The following is a 20,983-nucleotide window of genomic DNA, read 5'->3' as shown; positions in this document are numbered from 1 at the left end:
CATCCCCTCATAGGTGTGGTATACCTCTGATGAAAATTACAGGCCTCTCTCATCTTTTTAAGTTGGAGAACTTGCACAATTGGTTGCTGACTAAATACTTTTTTGCCCCACTGTATTTGTTTATTAGTTTTTTTTTTACTGTCATTATATGGTGGGAACATTTGCTTTCTCCACATGCGGCAATACACTAGAACTTGATGCAACTGGAGTTTAGTGTCATTGACAATCGCTGTTCCTACTGTGGACGTCTTTGCCTCTGAGGGGCAGTGTGATACATGCAATGAGATACACCCTTGCAGTAACAAAGAAAGTAGAAGTCACGATCGAATATTATTATTATTTTAACTTGTTTTTCAGAGATTGAAGAATATACAGTCCCCTCCAAAAGTATTGGAACGGCAGGGTCAATTCCTTTAATTTTTTGGGTTACAGATCAAAAGATGAATGAGACAAGTTCAGAATTCCAGCTTTTATTTCATGGTATTTACGTCTAGATGTTTTAAACAACTCAGGACAGAGCACCTTTTGTTTGAAGCCACCCACTTTTCAAGTGAGCGAAAGTATTGGAACAGACAAATTAACTTAAAGTGAACATTTAATATTTGGTGGCATAAACCTGACTTGCAATAACTGCATCAAGCTTGCAACCCATTGACTTCACCAGACTATTGCATTCTTCATTTGAAATGTTTTTCCAGGCCTTTACTGCAGCCTCTTTAATTTTTTTTTTTTTTTTTTTTTTTTTTTTTTTTTTTTTTTTTAAAAATGGGGATTTCTCCCTTCAGTCTCCTCTTCAGGAGGTAAAATGCATGGGCTATTGGGTTAAGGTCCGGTGATTGACTTGTCCACTCTCAGAACTTCTACTGCTTTCCACTGATGAAGTCCTCTGTTGCGTTGGCGGTTTGTTTTGGGTCATTGTCTTGTTGTATGATGAAGCTTCTCGAGATTAGCTTGGATGCATTTTTCTGTAAAGTTAATGCATTTTTCTGTAAATTGGCAAAATGGTTCTGTAGACTTCAGAATTCATTCTGCTGCTACCATCATGAGTTACATCATCAATAAAGACTAGTGAGCCCATTCCAGAAGCAGCCATGCAAACCCAAGCCATGACATTACCTCCACGTGCTTCACAGATGAGCTTGTGTGTTTTGGATCCTAAGCAGATCCTTTCTTTCTCCATACTTTGGCATTTACATCACTTTGGTAGGTTAATCATGGCATCTTCAGTCCATAAAGCCTTGTTCCAAAACTTTTGTGGATCATTTCTGTACTGCTTTGCATAATCCAATCTGGCCTTCAGATTCTTTTTGCCGATCAGTGGTTTCCATCTTGCGGTATGGCCAGTATCAGTATTTCTTCTCTCTACGTCTTCTTTGTTCAGTGGATTGTGATACCTTCACCCCTGCCCTGTGGAGGTTGGCAGTTATGTCATTGACTGTTGTCTTTGGGTGTTTCTTGACAGCTCTCACAATGTTTCTGACATCAACTGCTGTTGATACCCTTGGCTAACCTGTTCGATGGCTGTTGCTCAGTACACCAGTAGTTTCTTTCCTTTTCAGGACATTCCAAATTGTTGTTTTGGCTATCCCCAAAGTTGGTGCAATAGCTCTGATCGATTCAAAATGGTTTGCTTTTCTCCCATAGACAGCTCTCTGGTCTTCATGATTGTATAACAGCATATGTAGTTTTCAAAGGCAAAACCCAAAAACAAGTAACCTTCTGACGTTCAAGCAATCAGTCTAAAAGGCAAAACCTGACCAATTAGAATCACCAATCAATCACACGTTCCAATACTTTTGCGCACTTGAAAAGTGGGTGGGTTCAAACAAAAGGTGCTCTGTCCCGAGTTGTTAAACATCAAGATGTACAGCAGCTGAAATAAGTATTTAACACATCACCATTTTACCTCACTAAATATACTTCCAAAGGTGCTATTGACCAGAAAATGTCACCAGATGTTGGAACAACCCAAGTAATCCATACATACAAAGAAAGTAGAACAAATAAACTGAGAAATTAAGTTGTGTAAAAAATGTGAAATGACACAGGGAAATAGTATTGAACACATGAATGGCGGTGCAAAAAGGCATGGAAAGCCAAGACAACACCTAAAATCTATCAATGGTCAAATAGCATTCCAGCCCCTTGTCAGTGCAAATGAATAACAGCTGGTCCTAATTGATTGCCCACAAAAAGGTCTCATTGCCAAGAGTGAGTCAAGTCACATCTCGCGATGGGTCAGAGCAGAGAGCTCTCTCAAGACCATCACAAACTAATTGTTGCAAAACATAACGATGGCATTGCTTACAGGTGCATATCTAAGCTTCTGAACGTTCCAGTGAGCATGGTTGGGGCCATAATACGCAAGTGGAAAGCCAATCAGAGTGCAAAGAATAATCAGAAGAGTTGTCCGAGAGCCAAGGACCACCTGTGGAGAGCTTCAAAAAGACCTGCAATTAACAGGTATTGTTGTCACAAGGAAAACAGTGAGTAATGCACTCCGCCGCCATGGCCTGTATGCACGCTCACCACGCAAGAACCCATTGCTGGAAAAAAAAAACATGTCAAAGCTTGTTTAAAGTTTGCTGAGCAACATTTGGACAAGCCAGTTAAAATACTGGGAGAATATAGTCTGCTCGGATGCGAGCAAAATTGAACTGTTTGGATGTCATAATGCACGCGACATTTGGAGAAGAATTGTCAGTGCATATATATTGTACCTTATTTGTTTATGTACCGGTATTTATTTATTTCAAAGATAGCCGCATCATCTAATTTTCGAGAAGGTTCTTTCAACACAAAGAAAATCACCAATATAAAAAATAAACGTAAATCAAAATCATAACGTGCACGCGCATACACACAGCTCCCCAAAGCATAGCCTCCCACCAACCAATATCTACAATATACATGTACATATATATTAATATATAGTATACATAGTGTCAAGACAAAAGATCGAGCATTGTTGAAATGTCAGTGCTAAGTAAATATTTTAATATTGTTGCAATTGATTTATTCTTTGAAGCATTATTATTAATTTGTGCAATTGCAATGCCTTGATTTTAGTGAGGTTGGCGTTGAGCGTTCGAAGGCCCGCGATGAAATGGATGATGGACCATATCAGGGTCCACTTCCCCCGAAACATCGACTGTCGGCAGACATTCAGACTCTGATTACAATTAACCTGATCCGGATTCATCCTTATCTGGCAGCAGTAGGGCGTCCTTCCCTGAGCCCCCAGAAAGTCACGGAAGAGGTAAGAACTTGCCAACTTCAAAGCTAACGTCCACAGCCTTAACGTTGACGACGGTCATTTTTATCATGCAAAAGGGATTAAATGTTTCTTTTTGTAGGTTCCATGTTTCTGTAGCTACAGAACACAATTTTCTGTGGACCTTCAAAAATCTGTCAAAATTGTCAAAAATGGCTACCACCCGGCTCTCCCAATGTCTGAAAACGGATGGCATTAAAAAACTCAGCACAATACCAGATAATTGTGAACAAAGACCTCTCTTTCTTCCTGACGCACATGATAATTCACCAGTGTCAATCCGCCACAATGTAGTGCCAACTACTGGTGAGGAGGAATCAGATTTTTTAGCCTGAATATCGGCAGCCTTCACGAGCGCCGATACCCTGAAATAAGGCCGGTATCAGCCTGATACAGATACCTGGTATCCGTACACACCCATCCCTATCACAAATTTAACTAGGGTGATTAGGAGGACTGTTTTAACACCACTTCTAATTGAACCACGATATGCATTAGTCCAGTCATGCATCACCTGTTAAGAATTTTGCTGTTCGGGTCCTTGTGAGAAAACAGCTAGTTGTGCAAAAAGTACTAAAACATCTTAGTTGAAAATGTGCATTAAAAGGTTTAGAGAAGATCAAATTAAATTCTCCTGTCATCCTGAAATTTCACACAAAAGCTGAAAATCCCTTACTTTTTGTGAGTGGTGTATGTATTATGCGCGCATTGGCTACCTGGTCTGCCAGCATAAGGACCGTCTTCATGGTGAAGCGTCGAGAGCAGAAGTTGAAGAGGTCCTCAAGGCTTGGGCCAAGCAGGTCCATGACTAGGACATTGTAGTCCTTCTCTTGGCCATACCACCTAAAGAGATAAAATAGATTTTTAGCAGGTACAGTGTCTAAATCTGCTTTACCAACAAAACTTTTGCCTTTAGACAAAATGGGAAAGACTGTCAACTGACAGTCTTTCCCATTTCTATTTCACCAAAACCGTCGTTAATTGTTCGTAATCTAAACTGTCACAAAACACTGCAGAACCTTGCTCAAAGGCGATCCAACACACCATGACCGTAAATGTTAGCTTTTCAGCTTTCTACCAAGCACAATTTGCCATCTCAAACATTTAAGGATGATTGTTACATGCGCAAAACCATACATTTTCTGTATCGCTTACCCTCACTAGGGTCGCGGGCGTGCTGGAGCCTTTCCCAGCTATCTTTGGGCGCGAGGCAGGGTACACCCTGAACTGGTCGCCAGCCAATCGCAGGGCACATAGAAACAAACAACCATTCGCACTCACATTCACACCTACGGGCAATTTAAAGTCTTCAATCAACCTACCACGCATGTTTTTGGGATGTGGGAGGAAAGCAGAGTACCCGGGGAGAACATGCATACTCCATACAGGCGGGGCCGGGATTTGAACCCCAGTCCTCAGAACTGTGAGGCAGATGTGCTAACCATTCGTCCACCGTGCCGCCTGCGTAAAATCAATCCTACAGATTTTAATTTTTAAAACATGAGCATTACTTCTGAGGGAGTTACTGTTGAATGAGACGGCTATCTTGATAGACAGTATTTAATGATGCGTCTTTTTTTATTACCCTGTACAGGCAGCCTACTCATTAAGCACAATACCGTTCAAACAAACCAACGTTTCACGCACCAGAATCTGTTCTCTTTTCAATTGAGTAAAAGTAAAGGAACATGTGACTGACGGGTGTTTCTAGCTGCTCAGGCATGTGCTGCCTTTTAAATTGATTGCTTAAAAAGATACTTCTTGCTTCATCTTTCATAGCTGCATTTGAGATAGAGAGAAAGAGAGAGCGCTATGGGAGAATAGCAAACCATTTTGAAGCTGAGAGAAGAGGGGAAAAAAAATCAATCAGAGCTATTGCACAAACAGTGGGAATAGCCAATACAACAATTTGGAATGTCCTGAAAAAGAAAAACTACTGATGTACTGAGCAACAGACATTGAACAGGTCAGCCATGGGTACAAACAGCCGTTGATGATAAACATTGTTAGCGCTCTCAAGAAACACCCAAAGACAACAGTCAGTAGGTTTGGCATCGTTTGAATTTGACCGATTCCGGTTCCAAACGATTCTTGATTCAGGTTATTTTTGGGGGCTGGGTCAAAAAGGTTAAAATAAAGGGTGTCCAATTTATGAACATCCATTTTCTTAGCAGCCTGCAGCATAGACTAAAATGAACATTTGACTCGAGGTTCTTTATAACCAGTCTCAATATCAAACCTATGAACTAAAAGGCAATGTGTGTGGAACTACCCCAATTGACTGAATTGTTTCAGCTAAAAGTTAAATATAGCATTGTTAATACAGTTATTTGCGAATGTTTCATCACATCAAATGGTTTGTGTGCAAGTTTTAACTTGACTTTGTTTTAAGCTTGTAGCCTTTTATTTTGAAGGGTATGAACCGCACAGCACACAACTCAGCATTTTGGCACAAAAAGAAACTTCACACGGCACCGGAGATCATTTTATTTATTTTTTAATGGATGGAACCAAATGCTATAAAACGCTGATTCCTTTCCCTACCCACCGACGAGGCACAAGGTTAGTGTTTGTGATACTGTGAGAAGTCTATGTGAATTTTGTCCAAATTCATTGTTGCGTAAAGTTGCTACGGTGAAGTTTTAGCCCAATGTTAAGATTTTCTTTTTTTGTCAACGGCGCTTACGTTGGTTTGAAGAGTAAAACAAACGCTAAAAACCATCAGTGCAAAAGTACAAGCAACTGTTTACCTTGTTAGCTGTCTCAATGTTGGCATAGATGTATTTTATTCTTTCACTCACCCAACTGACAGAGTTGACTTCACTGATGCTCCACGCGGTGTAGGCTGAGGCTCGGAGCGCGTCGGACGCTACACCGTGAAAGCCTCCTTCGCACAATATAATCTTATTCGATGTGTTGCACTGAGGCGACTGGTCATTAATTTTAACAAAGTTAAGAGCCACTTTTGTTCACCGCCGCCGTTGGGCACAAGCACGTATTCATGCGCGTTCTTCGTTGGTTTTTGCCACTTCTTCGTGGTGGGAGGACTGTAGGCATCAAAACTGGGAGCCGAAATTTTAAAACTTGAACGGTTTCGGGAGAACCGGAATGTTAGTCCCGGTTTGAATCGAATCTCGATGTCCAACCCCAACAGTCAGTGACATCACTGCCAACCTCCACAGAGCAGGGGTGAATGTATCATAATCCACTGTTCAAAAAAGACGGATGAAATACTGTATATAGGCCATACCACAAGATGCAAACTACTCATCAGCAAAAAGAATCGGAAGGCCAGATTGGATTTTGCAAAGCAGTACACTTTTTGGAGGGGGCTGTACCACGTCAGTTGACCAGAGCTCTTCAATCAAAAGGACCGGAATGCAAGCCTCCATGTGGTTGGTCTGCTGAACAATAGCCCATCACTTGTCAATCAATCGAAATTATTTCAATTGGAGTGGAAGTCTCTATGTGGTTGGTCCACTGAAGAAGAGCCGTTCAGCTGTCAAATAAATATGTTGACGTTCCCTGTCGTCAACTACAGGCTGAATGTGTGCCACCGAGGTTATGAATTGGGTTATTTCGGCTTAGATGCAGCTACCCCTCTCTCCTGCCATTTCTTTCTCCAGCATTGTTCCACCCGCAGCGCCATCTGACTGGTTAAGCAGCCACAGCACGAGTAAGGGGCGGAGCCCATCTGAAGCGGAAGCTCTCCTCACAAACACACGCCGGAGAGAGAAAAGGTTCTCTCGTGTGGAGAAGCTCCGGAGAGCAAAACCCGTGTCGATAAAGTAAACGCAGAAAACTCCCCCAAAATTGTAATAAACATCCCAGTGCTCTACATCGCACAACTACTACTGTTACGTTACAGTGAGCAGCAGAGTAACGTAAGAGCGGAGTAAACATTAGCGACAGCTCTGCTAGCTAGGAATATCTCCAGACATATCTGAGAATTACTTGAAAGAAGGCTGCTGATATCGATATGGAAAGAGTCCGTGATAGCAAAGGAATGTGTGTGTGATTGAGAGAAAGTGCGTAAAAAAAATTCACTTGTTTTATCGGAGGGAAGCATGCTAAGGCGGGGGCTGATTTGCTTTTACCGTAACATTAGTTTGACGATCTAAACGCTCAGCAGACTATGTATTAGCAATGGGGAGAATAGTGTGTGTTAACATGAAAGTCATGAAAAACTCTACATCTCACGATTACCACAATAACGTAACATAAAGGGCAACGTAAACACAAGCGGCAGCTCTGCTAGTTCGGAGTACCTCCGATAGGTCTGTGAACCACCTGAAATATTGCCAGTAACAGTCAGTGATTGTAGAAGCCCGTGTGTGTGATTGAAGTACACATGAAGGCTGACTAGGTTTTAGCGTAGCATGAGCTCACTGATCCAGATCTCTAAATGCTGAGCAGACACAATGGGAGAATGTATGTTATGTTGAGAATAGTATGAGTTTGCGTGAAAGACAAAAACTCTAGTTATGGGAAAGAGTAGTGGAGGCTAGACACAGGACAGAAGTGAGTATTTGCGTGCAACAGTATAGTTTCATACCTAGGAGGAGTACCCCAGATGCATTATTTGCCTTGAGGATGTTGATGGAAAAGTACAAAGGTCAGAAGGACCTACATTTTGTCTTTGTAGATCTAGAAAAAGCCTATGACGGCGTACCTAGAGAGAAACTGTGGTACTGCATGCGGAAGTCTGGAGTGGCAGAAGTATTTTAGAATACAGGACATGTATGAGGGCAGTAGAACAGTGGTGGTGTGCTGCTAGCGTGACAGATGAATTTAAGGTGGAAGTGAGACTGCATCAGGGATCAGCCCTGAGCCCCTTCTTGTTTGCAGTGGTGAAGGATAGGGTGACAGGTGAGGTTAGACTGGAATCCCCGTGGACCATGATGTTTGCAGATGACATTGTGATCTGCAGTGAAAGCAGGGAGCACATGAAGGAACAGTTAGAAAGATGGAGGACGCATGCACTGGAAAGCAGAGGAATGAAAATGAGCCGAACTAAGACAGAATATATGTGCATGAATGAGAGGGGTGGTGGGTGAAGAGTGAGGCTACAGGGAGAAGAGATAGCAAGGGTGGAGGACTTTAAATACTTGGGGTCAACCCTCCAGAGCAATGGTGAGTGTGGTCAGGACACGTCCAGAGGAGAAATAGTGAGTATATTGGTAGAAGGATGATGAGGATGGAGCTACCAGGCAAGAGAGCTAGAGGACGACCAAAGAGAAGGTTGATGGATGTCGTGAGGGAAGACATGAGGGCAGTTGGTGTTCGAGAGGAGGATGCAGGAGATAGGCTTACATGGAAAAGGATGACGCGCTGTGGCGATCCCTAAAGGGACAAGCTGTAAGGAAAAGAACAGGATAACGAGGGAAAAAGGAGACTATTTGGTATGAAAATAAATATATATAAATCTAATGAGAGCAAAACAAAGAACGAGACAAAAAAAGTTCCAATATTAAGCAACAAAAAGAAAAGGTGTTAAGTAATGTACTAATTTGAGTTGTAGGCCAGAGTCCCTCCCATGCTTGAATTGAGAGGAGAGGGGGAGCACCACCAGGCACTGGTCTAAAGACGCCTGCCCTACCCCCACCGGTCGCCCCATCTACCGCCCCTCGCCGGCAAAGGTCCCACCCCACACACCCCTGCTACTGCTATATGCAATTGTCAACGTTTAGTATTTAAAATTTTATGAGAGAGGGCGCTACACTAACTTTTGCAGTAGTAGCACTCAAATTTTCCGATTGGTCGCGCTAGCACATTATCTGGTCGCACAATGTTTTGGAGGTGGTACGTACAGCATGACCATGGCATAACATCATTTTCATTGACAGTGAACAAGTTTGTCCGCAAAAAGCAGGAGCAGACAAAACAAGTCAACTAAACTTTCATTTTATTGTTTGACTCAGAGAGGCCAGTTTTTATAATCCCCTTGGGAAAACCAATTAATTTTTAGTTTTACCACAACCATATGATTGACATTTAAAAATGATTAACTAAGTGTACCACCATCATATAAAACGTATCGTTTATGATTATTCACATTGTTTTGCAAATAATTTACACCAAAAGAAACCATTCATTTTCCGTAATGCTTATCCTCACTTGGGTCGTGGGCATGGTGGCGCCGAGCTGAGCTGACTCTGGGCAAGAGGCGGGGTACACCCTGAATTGATTGCCAGCCAATTGCAGGTCACAGATAATCATTCACACTCACAACTACGGGCAATTTAGTCTTTAATTAACCTATCATGCACAACTAAGGGCAATTTAGTCTTTAATTAACCTATCATGCATGTTTTTGGAATGCGGGAGGAGACCCACGCAGGCATGGGGAGAACATGCAAACTCATCGGCGAGCCACTGTACCACCCCAAAACAAAGCAATTTACCCATTTAAAATCATAGTCGCAAACATCCATTCATTTTCCGAGCCGCTTCTCCTCACTAGGGTCGCGGGCGTGCTGGAGCCTATCCCAGTTATCATCGGGCAGGAGGCGGGGTACACCCTGAACTGGTTGCCAGCCAATCCGCAGGTCACATACAAACAACTATTCGCACTCACATTCACACCTACGGCCAATTTAAGAGACTCCAATTTATGGGTCACATACAAACAAACAACCATTCGCACTCACATTCACACCTACGGGCAATTTAAGAGTCTCCAATTTATGCATGTTTTTGGGATGTGGGAGGAAACCGGAGTGCCTGGAGAAAACCCACGCAGGTACGGGGAGAAATGCAAACTCCACACAGGCGGGGCCGGGGGTTTAACCTGGGTCCTCAGAACTGTGAGGCTAACCAGTCGGCCACCGTGCCGCCTAGTCCCAAACAGAACATGGGTAAATCATTACTACTGCAATTATTGCACTTGAGCTTGCAAACTTTAAATGAGTCTGGGGTTCTATTAATGAGTCTGGGGTTCTTTTGCAGATACAGTATCTTCATATGTCTATGCTATAAACAGGGTTAAGCTTTGCTAACTTCATGAAAGTTATTAAAGCCTTTGTACATGACTGTTTATACTACTGGGTTAAATGAAAATGACAGACATTATTAAGCAGGCAATCTTTGGAGTTAGCGATAGATTGTGACTCAACAGGAATAAACCCCGAAAAGTATCCACCCATCCATTTTCTAAGCCGCTTCTCCTCACTAGGGTCGCGGGCGTGTTGGAGCCTATCCCAGCTGTCATCGGGCAGGAGGCGGGGTACACCCTGGACTGGTTGCCAACTGGTTGGACTGGTTTTGGGAGGAAACCGGAGTGCCCGGAGAAAACCCACGCAGGCACGGGGATAACATGAAAACTCCACACAGGCGGGACCGAGGATTGAACGTTTTTTAACGTGCCGGAACAATTTTATTTTTTTGACAATTGAAAAAAGATGCAGTCCTCTAGCACTCAGAGCAGTTTAAATGACTGATAGAGCAGTAGTCCGGTGCAATGACCATTGTGCAAAGGGCGCCGAGACTTCAAGGAGTGTATGCAGTTTAAAGTGACTAGTAGCGCGATAATGTGGGACAATGTTGATTGTGCAAATGTTGCAGATACTCCTCAGTCAGTGTGCAAGTGGTGCAGATGCTACTCTGGCATGAGTGGCCAGTATTGGTCAACAACAGATATGCAAATAGTGCAGCGTGGCGAGACTACTAAAGTGAGTGCACGAGTAATGTATAATGTAACAAAATCAGTGTTCTATGCAGTGGATTTTCCTGTGATTTAATTAAAACTTGGCATTTGATGCAGACGAGTCTGTGTTACCAGCAGGAGATTGATAGCATCGATAGCATGGGGCGAATTAGCGCGGGTGCGCGCCACACGGATGCCCAGCTTATAGCGCTCCAACCCGGATAAAGGCTACGCTCATCATCAAAAACCAAATCGGGGAGTTCAAGAAGAATGAAAATCCACCCGAATGCAAAAGGAAAAGTATTTACTAACGAAGTGGAATCCAAAGGTCCACTTTGAGTGTCGTGGCTCTGTTCACAATGAAATACAGCAAAGGCCGGCCACTGACTGGTGCACATGTATTGTTTGCAATGGGTGAAATCAAATGCAAGAATACTGCATACTAAAAGCTTACACAGTGTTATGTATGAGTAAATTACATTATATAAATACTTAAAATAGTCATGGAAAAGATTTGACCCCTTGTTTTTTCAGTTTCTTGTTTGTCTGGTGCAAGTAAAGGTACATTTGTTTGGACAAATAATGACAAGGAAAATAGCTCATAAGAGTTTAATTTAAGAGCTGATATCTAACTAGCAATTTTCTATGGTTTTCTTGATAAACAAAATCATATTAAATACAATTAAGCTCCTAGGCATTAAAATGAACAAGAAAATAAATACGGTGGTGTAATATTTGTTTGGAGTTGTACGATTTTTCTATCCATAAACATTCATGTATGCATCTGTATGTACAGTGGGTATGGAACGTATTCAGACCCCCTTAAATATTTCACTCCGTTATATTGCATCCATTTGCTAAAATCATTTAAGTTCATTTTTTTGTGATATCCTGGACGAAAACCTTCTACAGAGTGCTCAGGACTTCAGACTGGGCTGAAGGTTCACCTTACAACAAGACAATGACCCTAAGCACACAGCTAAAATAACAAAGGAGTGGCTTCAGAACAACTCTCTGACTGTTCTTGAAGCATCTGTGACTGTTCTTGAGCATCTTTGGAGAGACCTGACAATGGCTGTCCGCCCACGTTCACCATTCAACCTGACAAAAATGGAGAGTATCTATCTGCTCGGAGAAATGGCAGAGCATCCCCAAATCCAATCCAGCATTCCCAAAAAGACTCATGGCTGTATTAGTTAAAAAGGGTGCTTCTACTAAATATTGCGCAAAGGGTCTGAATACTTATGGGTGTGTGATATTTCCGTTTTTCTTTTTAAATCTGCAAAACTTTCAACAGTTCCGCTTTTTTCTTTCAATATGGGGTAGTGTGTGTACATTAATGGGGGGGCTCTGAAATTAAATGGGTTAGGGTAACTAACCCTAACCCTAACCCTGCAATACAACAAAGTGAACATTTTAAGGGGTCTGAATACTTTCCATACCCACTGTACATAAATAAATCATACAGGCATTGATTTAAGTATTTAAACAATGACTAATGTTAAGAATGGGCTACATCCATTACATGGAATTACATAATACATTACATAATAGGGCTGCACGCTCAGGCTGTTATTTGAGCATCATCATCACAATGTATGTGTGCGCAATAGTCCCATTGCAGGCTCTGCTGCGATGTTGGTGTACTGCAATATACAGTGAATCAACTGTAATATTAAAAGTGACCAGCAGAGGTACCGTTTGGACAAGCTCAAAAGATTAAAAGATTGTTCACCTGCTGCGTTTATTTCATTCTTCAGAATTAAACTAGGCAGGCATCCGGAAGCTGCGTGTGTGTGTGTGTGTGAGGTGTGTTCAGGGACACCGCATAAATGGGAGGGAATGTGTTTTGTAATACAGTACATAATTGTAAAAATGGATTACTAGGAAAATTATTATTTGTATTAGAATGCTTTAGTTAAAACACTAATATCACACGGTGATAGGGAATTTATTTTTCCATATCAGAATGGATAAAACATTTTGTTAATATAGTCAGCAAGAGCTGCGTTCTTCCACTATCGTTCCTGTCATACTGTGTTCAGTGTTTTTGTGTGCACATTAAGGACAAAATCCTTATTTATTGTTTAAGTCCTCATTTTAAAAAACATCATTCAAGCACCATTTTCCTCAGGTTTTAGAGATTGTAGGGCGAAAGCTGCAGCTGGCTAGTGCGGAGTGAATAGGTAGCAACAATACGAAAATGAAATGCCAGTATTTTGAGGGTAATAACCTGGTGGCAACATATTGAGAGAGAGAGAGAGAAAAAAAATACAACTATGAACTAGTTAATTTTTGGACCAGTGAACTTAGTTCAATTTTTTTTTTTTATGAACTGAACTAGTTCATTTTTGGAAGGATGAACTGAACTTTGAACTAGTTTGCGTAGCAAATGAACTTTACCAACACTGATCCTGTATTATTTCACATCACAATATATACACCGCAGGTTTATAAAAAAAAAAAAAAAAAAAAAAATCATCATCATTTTTGCTATCATGACATCACTAGTCCATACCCCTAATCGCACACTGGATGTAACATCACCATTATAACAATTGCTCTCTAAACAAATAGCTAGCAGTACATACATTCTGTGCTGCTAATAAACCTTGTGCAACGTTTTACAGTTGTTGACCTACTGGTCTGAAAAACTACTACAATGTCAGTTTCCTTCAAGCGGCTGGGCTGATTAGTTGTTCTCGGCTGGTATATTAAGTTATTACTACTCTTGTCATAAATTTGTAGTTCTGAGCAGTTCATTGTCATTTTGAAAAGGGTACTACTAAAACTGCAATAGGAAAAAGGAAGTAGGGACACTGTCAAGAAACCCAAGGTGGAAAGATAAACCATGCGAAGAGGTTTAAAAGGTATGAGTGGAGGAGGCGCAGCAAGACCAGCAGGTTGGACTGGCTCAGGCTAGACTTTGCTGCAAACAGTAAAAAACTGCTACCAGATGAACCAATACAGATATGGGTGTAATGACAAATATCTTGCTTCCCACCCAAATTTAAAACAACAACACTGGAGACTTACAATGGGTCATTCACAAGGTTCAAGAAAAGCAGAAAACTACTCAATCGTGCGTGCTTATTTCACTGACATGGACTATCTAACAATGGTTTCATGTAAAAGACGCGCGAGTTCAGGTTACTGATTAACTGTACAATGCATAGATATGTGGGATTACAGGAGTCTGAAAGATATTGCCCAACTCTTTGCATGCACCAGGAAAAGCAGAGAATGTCTGCAGCAGTGGTTTCAAAAGGCCAAGATACTTTATTAGTATGAATGAATGAAGGGTGTCCCGATCGGTCCAATGTTAGCAAAAAAATGAGTATCATTTCGGCTCCGACTGGATCTAAAATCTCCAATTATACCACTCTTATAGAAGCGTTCCAGTCCATGCTCCACTCCAGCAGTTTTATCTAGCTGCGCCTGGACGGCATGCAGATCCCTTGTGATCACAACAACAGGTTGCTTAGGTGCCAACATGGTAGCACGGAATAAGTGAATGTTGCTTGCTTAAAGTCATTTGACACTCCGGTTGAAATTCTCTGTAAAATAATTACACCCATTGAATGTTCAAGTACATCACAGCCTTTGTTCGTGTTTGTTTTCAAAAATCACTTGCTCAAAGCTAACATACAATGAATTAAAAATCCCATTGACAAGCTACCAAAAATTAGCATTGAACTCACGGCGCACAACTCTCTCGCTCTCTCAAAATAATGAATATTCGCATACAATCGCTGTAAAACAGCATATAAATAGGTATTCCTGTTACGATAATTACTATGTTGACTTATCGTTTGATAAATAAAATGGACGATAGTTTTTCCAGACTGGTCATTGTTGTGGTGAATAGGTGTGCAGATCACAAAGTGAGCCGACAAGAGTTGGGCGGCTGTTTCATTAGCTGCCTTGCTCCGTGTGCAGCGCGTAGATTCAACAGAGGCACGATAGGGTAAGTTATCTGATTAGTTGTGTTCGCTAGCCCGGCCGCGAGCTAAAAAGCTTGCCAGCAAGCTTGAGTTAAGGAGCTAGACAGCCCCACCGCGGCGAAGGCATTTAAAACGTCAGCGCCCCTCCGAGCTGTTGTGTGTGTTGTCCCCAATCAACACAAACACAGGAAAATTTAACAGTTTTTTAAGCATAGCCTTATCGGCACGTTTTTCAGCCAGTAGTTGACGACAGCGAACGTCAACGTATATTTGGTTGACAGGTGAAGGGCTCATCTTCAGCGGACCAACCACACAGTATCTCAGTTTACATGGACACTTTTTTGTCATTCCCATAAAAATCATTCCGATTGAAGATATCTGGTCAACTGTTTACATGTGACATGATCTATTCCAACCAGGTGCTATACATGATGTGCTCTACATTTAATCGGCACAGCCGTGTGACATGCGCAGGTCGTCATGCGAGTCACGTCATTTATCAACGTAGAGGTGTGTTGTCTATTCAGCACAGTAGTTGGGATTGTTTTTATACGTTTATTTTACTCATTCACTGCCATCCCTCCATGTTAACATGGATATTTTAATTCAACAGCCGTCAATAGCAGTAATTTAAAAAAAAAAAAAAAAAAAAAAAACGCTTGATAAAAACAACCTAAGTAGTTAAATACAAGATCGCTGTCGCATATGAGATCCGTCAGAAATCGCCATATCTACATTGTGTGTAAACGATGACATCACTGTACATTTACATGGAGGCGATGCATGCGCAGAGATCGCGCTTCCCGGCTCTATTCTGAATGAAAGCTACATGGCGAAAACGTATTTAAGATCAGTTTGGCAAAAGGAAAATTCCACCTCTGCGAAACCAAATGAAATTCCATTCGGATTCTGCCCGTTTCTTATGATTGAGGTGTTTATATTGAGAATTCTCATTCGGTTTGGGCTTCTGAACCGATTATAATCGTAATAGTAAACCAGGCTACTTTTGCAGCTCTTTATTTCAGACCCAGGGGGATCCATATCAACAAAAAACAACTTAATCGAGAAACAAGAAAGGAAATGTTAACAACAGTAATAACAATACTGATTTAAAAGCGGTAAAATAAAAAAATTAGGGTGGGCCTTATTTTTCATGATTTCAGAGGAATTCAAAAAAACATCGTTTATCGTGTTTTTGAGAAAATATATCGTCTTAGAAAATTTTTTATTGTGACAGGCCTACTAAAAGGCAATATAATGTCATATATTCTTCAAACTGTTGAAAATGAGTTGTAATAATTTTCTGTCCTGATGTATGTGCCCTGCGATTGGCTGGCGACCAGTTTAGGGTGTAACCCGCCTCTCACACAGAGTCACCTGAGATAGGTACCAGCACGCCCGCGACCCTAGTGAGGATAAGCGGTACGGGAAATGGATGGATGGACTTCTCGTTTCTTTGTTACTCTAAGTGTGTATATCACTCTGTGTAGCACACTGCCCCTGAGAGGCCAAGACATGCACAGCAGGAACAGCGACTGTCAATAAAACTAAACCCCACAGTTCAAAAGTAAACACCTACACAAGTGGCAAAAGCAAATGATCTTTCCATCATATACTGACAGTAAAAAAATAATATATACATTTTAAAAAATGCATTGAACAATGTTATTTTGCACTTTTAAAGTATTTATATTTTATTTAATGCATTCAAATGTAGAATATGCTTATGTTTAAGTTAAGCAGTAGTGTTGCTGCAATTTGAATATTTTGTATTGGTTTTATTTGTCAGGATTTTCCAATATAATTTTTATTCATTTCATTGAATTGCAATATACATTTTACACTATGTAACCCATTACTTAATAAATGGGTCAGCTTTCATACCCACTGCTGCTGAGTTGATCTCTGATTAATATCACTTCAAGACTTATTTTTAGATCTACATTTCAAGGGGAAAAAATTAAACAACTTGCAGACGCACAAATTGCACGTACATAGTTCCACAAACCACCAGGGGTGTCCCGATCTTATTTTCTATATTGGATTTCAGTCCGTTATCAGCAAAAAAAAAAAAAAGAAAACGATTATCGGATTCTATCGGACTGGATCTAAAATCTCCGATATCAACACTCTTATACAGGCAGCCCATTCCACGCTCTACTCCAGCACTTCCATCAAGCAGCGCCCCAACCACAGCATGCAGAGCCCACGTGATCATGATATCATCCATCCATTTTCTGTACCACATATCGGGTCGTGGGCATGCTGGAGCCTATCCCAGCTGTCTTCGGGCAAGAGGCAGGGAACATCCTGAACTGGTCACCAGCCAATCGCAGGGCACATAGAAACAAACAACCATTCAGACTCACATTCACATCTACGGGCAATTTAGTGTCTCCAATCATGTAGAATTTTGTCACCTGAACCATGACATTTAAATTCATGTATGATGCAAGGCTGTATTAAGTTTCAGAGATTTTTTTATTTTTATAGTTGTTCACATTACAAAAACAAATGCCCGGAATTGTACGGTTCACACTGGCAAACTAATTTTATATATGTCAATATGGGAAAATAAGAACTGACCTACAGTTTAAATACAAATAGCCACACACACAAAAAACATTACATTAAATCCTTGGACACACAATAACAGTTTTTTCAACCGAAAACAATAACTTGCTGCTTTTCCAAGTCGATACCATTACCAAGAACCAATACCAATACTTCAACAATTTCCAGGACGAGGACCTCCAAACTGATGGAAAGCTGGAGCGGGGATCCCCTAATTAGGTATATTGTATATAATTGTACATAAAACTGGTCAGATAATATAATGTCTTTTTATTCATACAAAAATCATTAAAATTAATAGTATTAATATCATATATCAAATGTATAATATAATGTAATATAAGAATAAGCAATTCCTATTGTACAAGTACAATGAGATTGAGATGATGCGATTTATAAATGTATTATTTTGCAATCAATACTATAGTTTTGATGACAAACGTTTCCCCCCCCCCCATCTTAAACATGAATAATACACAGGTTCAAATATTCATGTTTTTGTTTTAAATAAGATGTTAAAGTTTATTTAAAGTCCCCCTGCTCCAGTGTGTTCCACTAACATGTGTGTGTGTTCACTGTGATGGGTTAAATACAGAGAACAAATTTTGTGTGCATGCATGCATGTTCATGACAATAAAAGGTGATTCTTCTTCTTCTTCTTGTAGATCATCCAGTTTTGATGTTAATTCCATTTGTAGGTCATCTTATTTTTTTATTTTTTTTACCAGTGAGCTAAAGTTGTAAAGGAATATGCGTTTGCAGGGGTTAGCTGTTGTTATTTTAGCCGTTAGCCCACCGCGACAGCCGTGTTTCCGCATTCGGCCAAGCCCCACGCTCTGGTTCTCTGTCGGCTTGAGATGCTAAGCTAAATGCTTCATAGGCCGCTGGGTCTTGCCTCGAGCGTTGTAGTTGCAAACTCAAAAGTCACTGGATGGTCGTAAATTCATTAAGTGCTGGTGCTCATAAGCTAATTTACTGCAGATAGTGACTATTTCTGGCGTCATCGGTGAAGAATTTTGGTCATAAAATCCATGACCGTAAGGGCCAATGCAAAAGGCTGGCGAGTGGAGACTAGTGCACAGACGGATGATACTGGAATGATGTGGCTGTTGCTATCGGTCCCATTTTTTTCTTTTGTTTGTTTGTTAACGGACCGATGAGCGGGGACGTATTTCTGAAATTCACATTACGCATACAAGCTGAGGCATTCATTGAAAAAGCATTAACAGCCTTTGTGCACCTGCACTTCAGCAGCTAGCATTTTTAACATTTTGTGCCAATACTTTAGGTTCATGGCTGTGCATATATGAGGTCAGACCAGATGACTAGGAATAAGACATTCTTTGTACAACTAGTACTACTACAAGTTTTGGAAGTGTTCAATTTGTTCAAACTAAAATGAAGAAACCTTGAGAAAAAAAAAAAAAAACTAAGATTGCCTTCATCTGACTTTACAAAAACCCTCCTCGTTTGGGTACATGACACATTTTATTCTTATTCCTCTCTGGCCACATTTGCCACATTTTTCACCTACTTGACTCAAAGTTTTGTCACTTACAGCTCATCAGATGGTAGTATGCTATACTATCTCTCAGTGACTACACTAAGCAAAAACACCTGTAAGTAACTTTGTCTTTACTATATGGTCGTGTACTGTACTTGTCACCTTCGTAATAAAACCACACATTTGACAGTATTCATAATTAACAGAAATGTTCTGCAGGGCTAATGTTACGTTAGTAAAATAGACTAACGTTAACCTCACTGATTTGCACAATGTAAATTTCACCTTTGTCTCTCGGGTCTCACAACGCGGCATAATACTCAGCGTCTTCGGTGGAGAGAAAGGTCTGTTACAACTCATGGGTCCTCGCCTTGCATTTCACTATGAAATGCTCCCACTTCTTTTTTTTTTTCCTCTTCTCAATTCTGCTTGACGTCGCATCATCTCACTGTGATCCTGCTCCTTGAATCGAATAACTTCACTTCCACATTATACTTTCCACGCATCAGTGACATAACCGCGTTTTGTCACGTATGCCCCTGCATACTTCTGTCTTCGCTACCGTCACCACGGTAAAACTTTGATTCACCGTTTTGCTTTACAATGTGTTTTTTTTTTAGGCGCAAAATGCACATTTTATCTCGCAAACTGCAATGCGAGAGCGGTTAATTCGAGCTTTGTATAAATAACGACTAACTTCGTACAGGCCGAAATTCTGAGTGGTTCTCCAAATCGACGTCAAAAATACTGTGGTGTTTCACACAGCATCACTTGCCCTAAAAACTCGACTTAAAATAGCGCAAATGGAACATTATTTGTGAGAAGGGCAGTATAATAGGTATTTGTTACAGAGGACTTTGGAGCAGTTTGATGCACTCGTTCCATGTTTTGGGGAAAATTCCACAAAGATGGCTGCCACTATCACACTGCTAATACAAACGTGATGACACAGATGGGGATGTCTTTAAATTCTTGTTCCATAACTGAGATATTACACACCCCTTCGGCTATATGTCGAGAAGCTTGACATTTAATTAAGCGAAAAGGCATAAAAACAGCACAAGCATTTGTATACATGTATATTACATTGGCGTATGTAAAGAAACGGGTTGTTCAACAGGTTTCTGTATAAAGTTTGAATACATAGTACTTAACTAACGTGCTTGCATTCTGCTTTGCTAAGTCTATTATCCACTGTTCCAAACTTAAGAAATTTCATCTATGTATATTTATCAAATATGTAGGCTTCAGCTCAACCGGCCGGGTACGCGGCAGAAAATGGATGGCTCTTGCATTACAGTCGAACAACTTTGAATGTAACTGCCAAGTTTAAATCTGGAAGTTTATGCCACTCTTGGTGACATAATAAAGATAAAAACGGTCCAATTGATGTTTCAATCAGCTCCATAATGACCTAATTAAAACACTCAACGCTCTGTTCAGGTTGTTTTCCCTACTGTGCTCGGCCGCCATTTTCTAACAGAGGACGGAGCGAGCACAACAAAAGAGGAGCGGCCATTTCCAACACATAGCAGCCTTTTCTCAAACCTTAACAGCTGTTATTCGCGATAAAAGAACACCATCTCGGGATACCATTTAATGGCCACAACTACGACAAACAGCAGAATCGCGATTGAGGAAAAATTATTTTCAAGCGATGATAGAGAAATCATCTTTCACGGCGTACAGTAGCATTTGTTGGGCCTTGTACAAACATTATTGCGTCTGTTACACAACACAACGTATACTAAACAAATGTACAAGAGCGATTACGACTTAATAAAGTATTTATTTATCAGGAAATAAATACAAGGTTATCAAGAATTCCCTTACCTTATGTGTGGAATCCCGACACCACCTTGTAGGATTTTGTACAGCTTACTTTCGTATAACAACTGTGGATGCCTGGCTTTCTGTGACTCCAATTTTACTGCTACCTCCTAAAAATGACACACGGAACAGGTGTTAGTTTTATTTTCAATCTAACAATAAAAGTTCACTTCGATGACAGTCATATATTTACTTCAAATGAACGAAAAGTA

The 20,983-nt window shown here is 40.7% G+C and overlaps 1 protein-coding gene across 6 annotated transcripts in view; it reads right to left on the bottom strand.

Moving 5' to 3' along the window:
* Window positions 1-20,983, bottom strand: part of csnk1a1 (casein kinase 1, alpha 1) — a 64,065-nt gene that overhangs the window by 42,256 nt on the left and 826 nt on the right. For all 6 annotated transcript variants that reach the window (XM_061686071.1, XM_061686073.1, XM_061686072.1 and 3 more), the window contains exons 2-3: window positions 20,775-20,881; window positions 3,991-4,117 (exon numbers count right to left, since the gene is read on the bottom strand). In XM_061686071.1, the coding sequence (XP_061542055.1) occupies window positions 3,991-4,117; window positions 20,775-20,881 (234 nt within the window). The remainder of the gene's footprint in view (window positions 1-3,990; window positions 4,118-20,774; window positions 20,882-20,983) is intronic.

The sequence above is a fragment of the Phycodurus eques genome, chromosome 9 (genome assembly GCF_024500275.1).
Source record: "Phycodurus eques isolate BA_2022a chromosome 9, UOR_Pequ_1.1, whole genome shotgun sequence".
In the NCBI taxonomy this organism is placed as follows: Eukaryota; Metazoa; Chordata; class Actinopteri; order Syngnathiformes; family Syngnathidae; genus Phycodurus; species Phycodurus eques.
The sequence above is the reverse complement of the archived record's forward strand: the minus strand, read 5'-3'. Positions and strand labels throughout refer to the sequence as shown.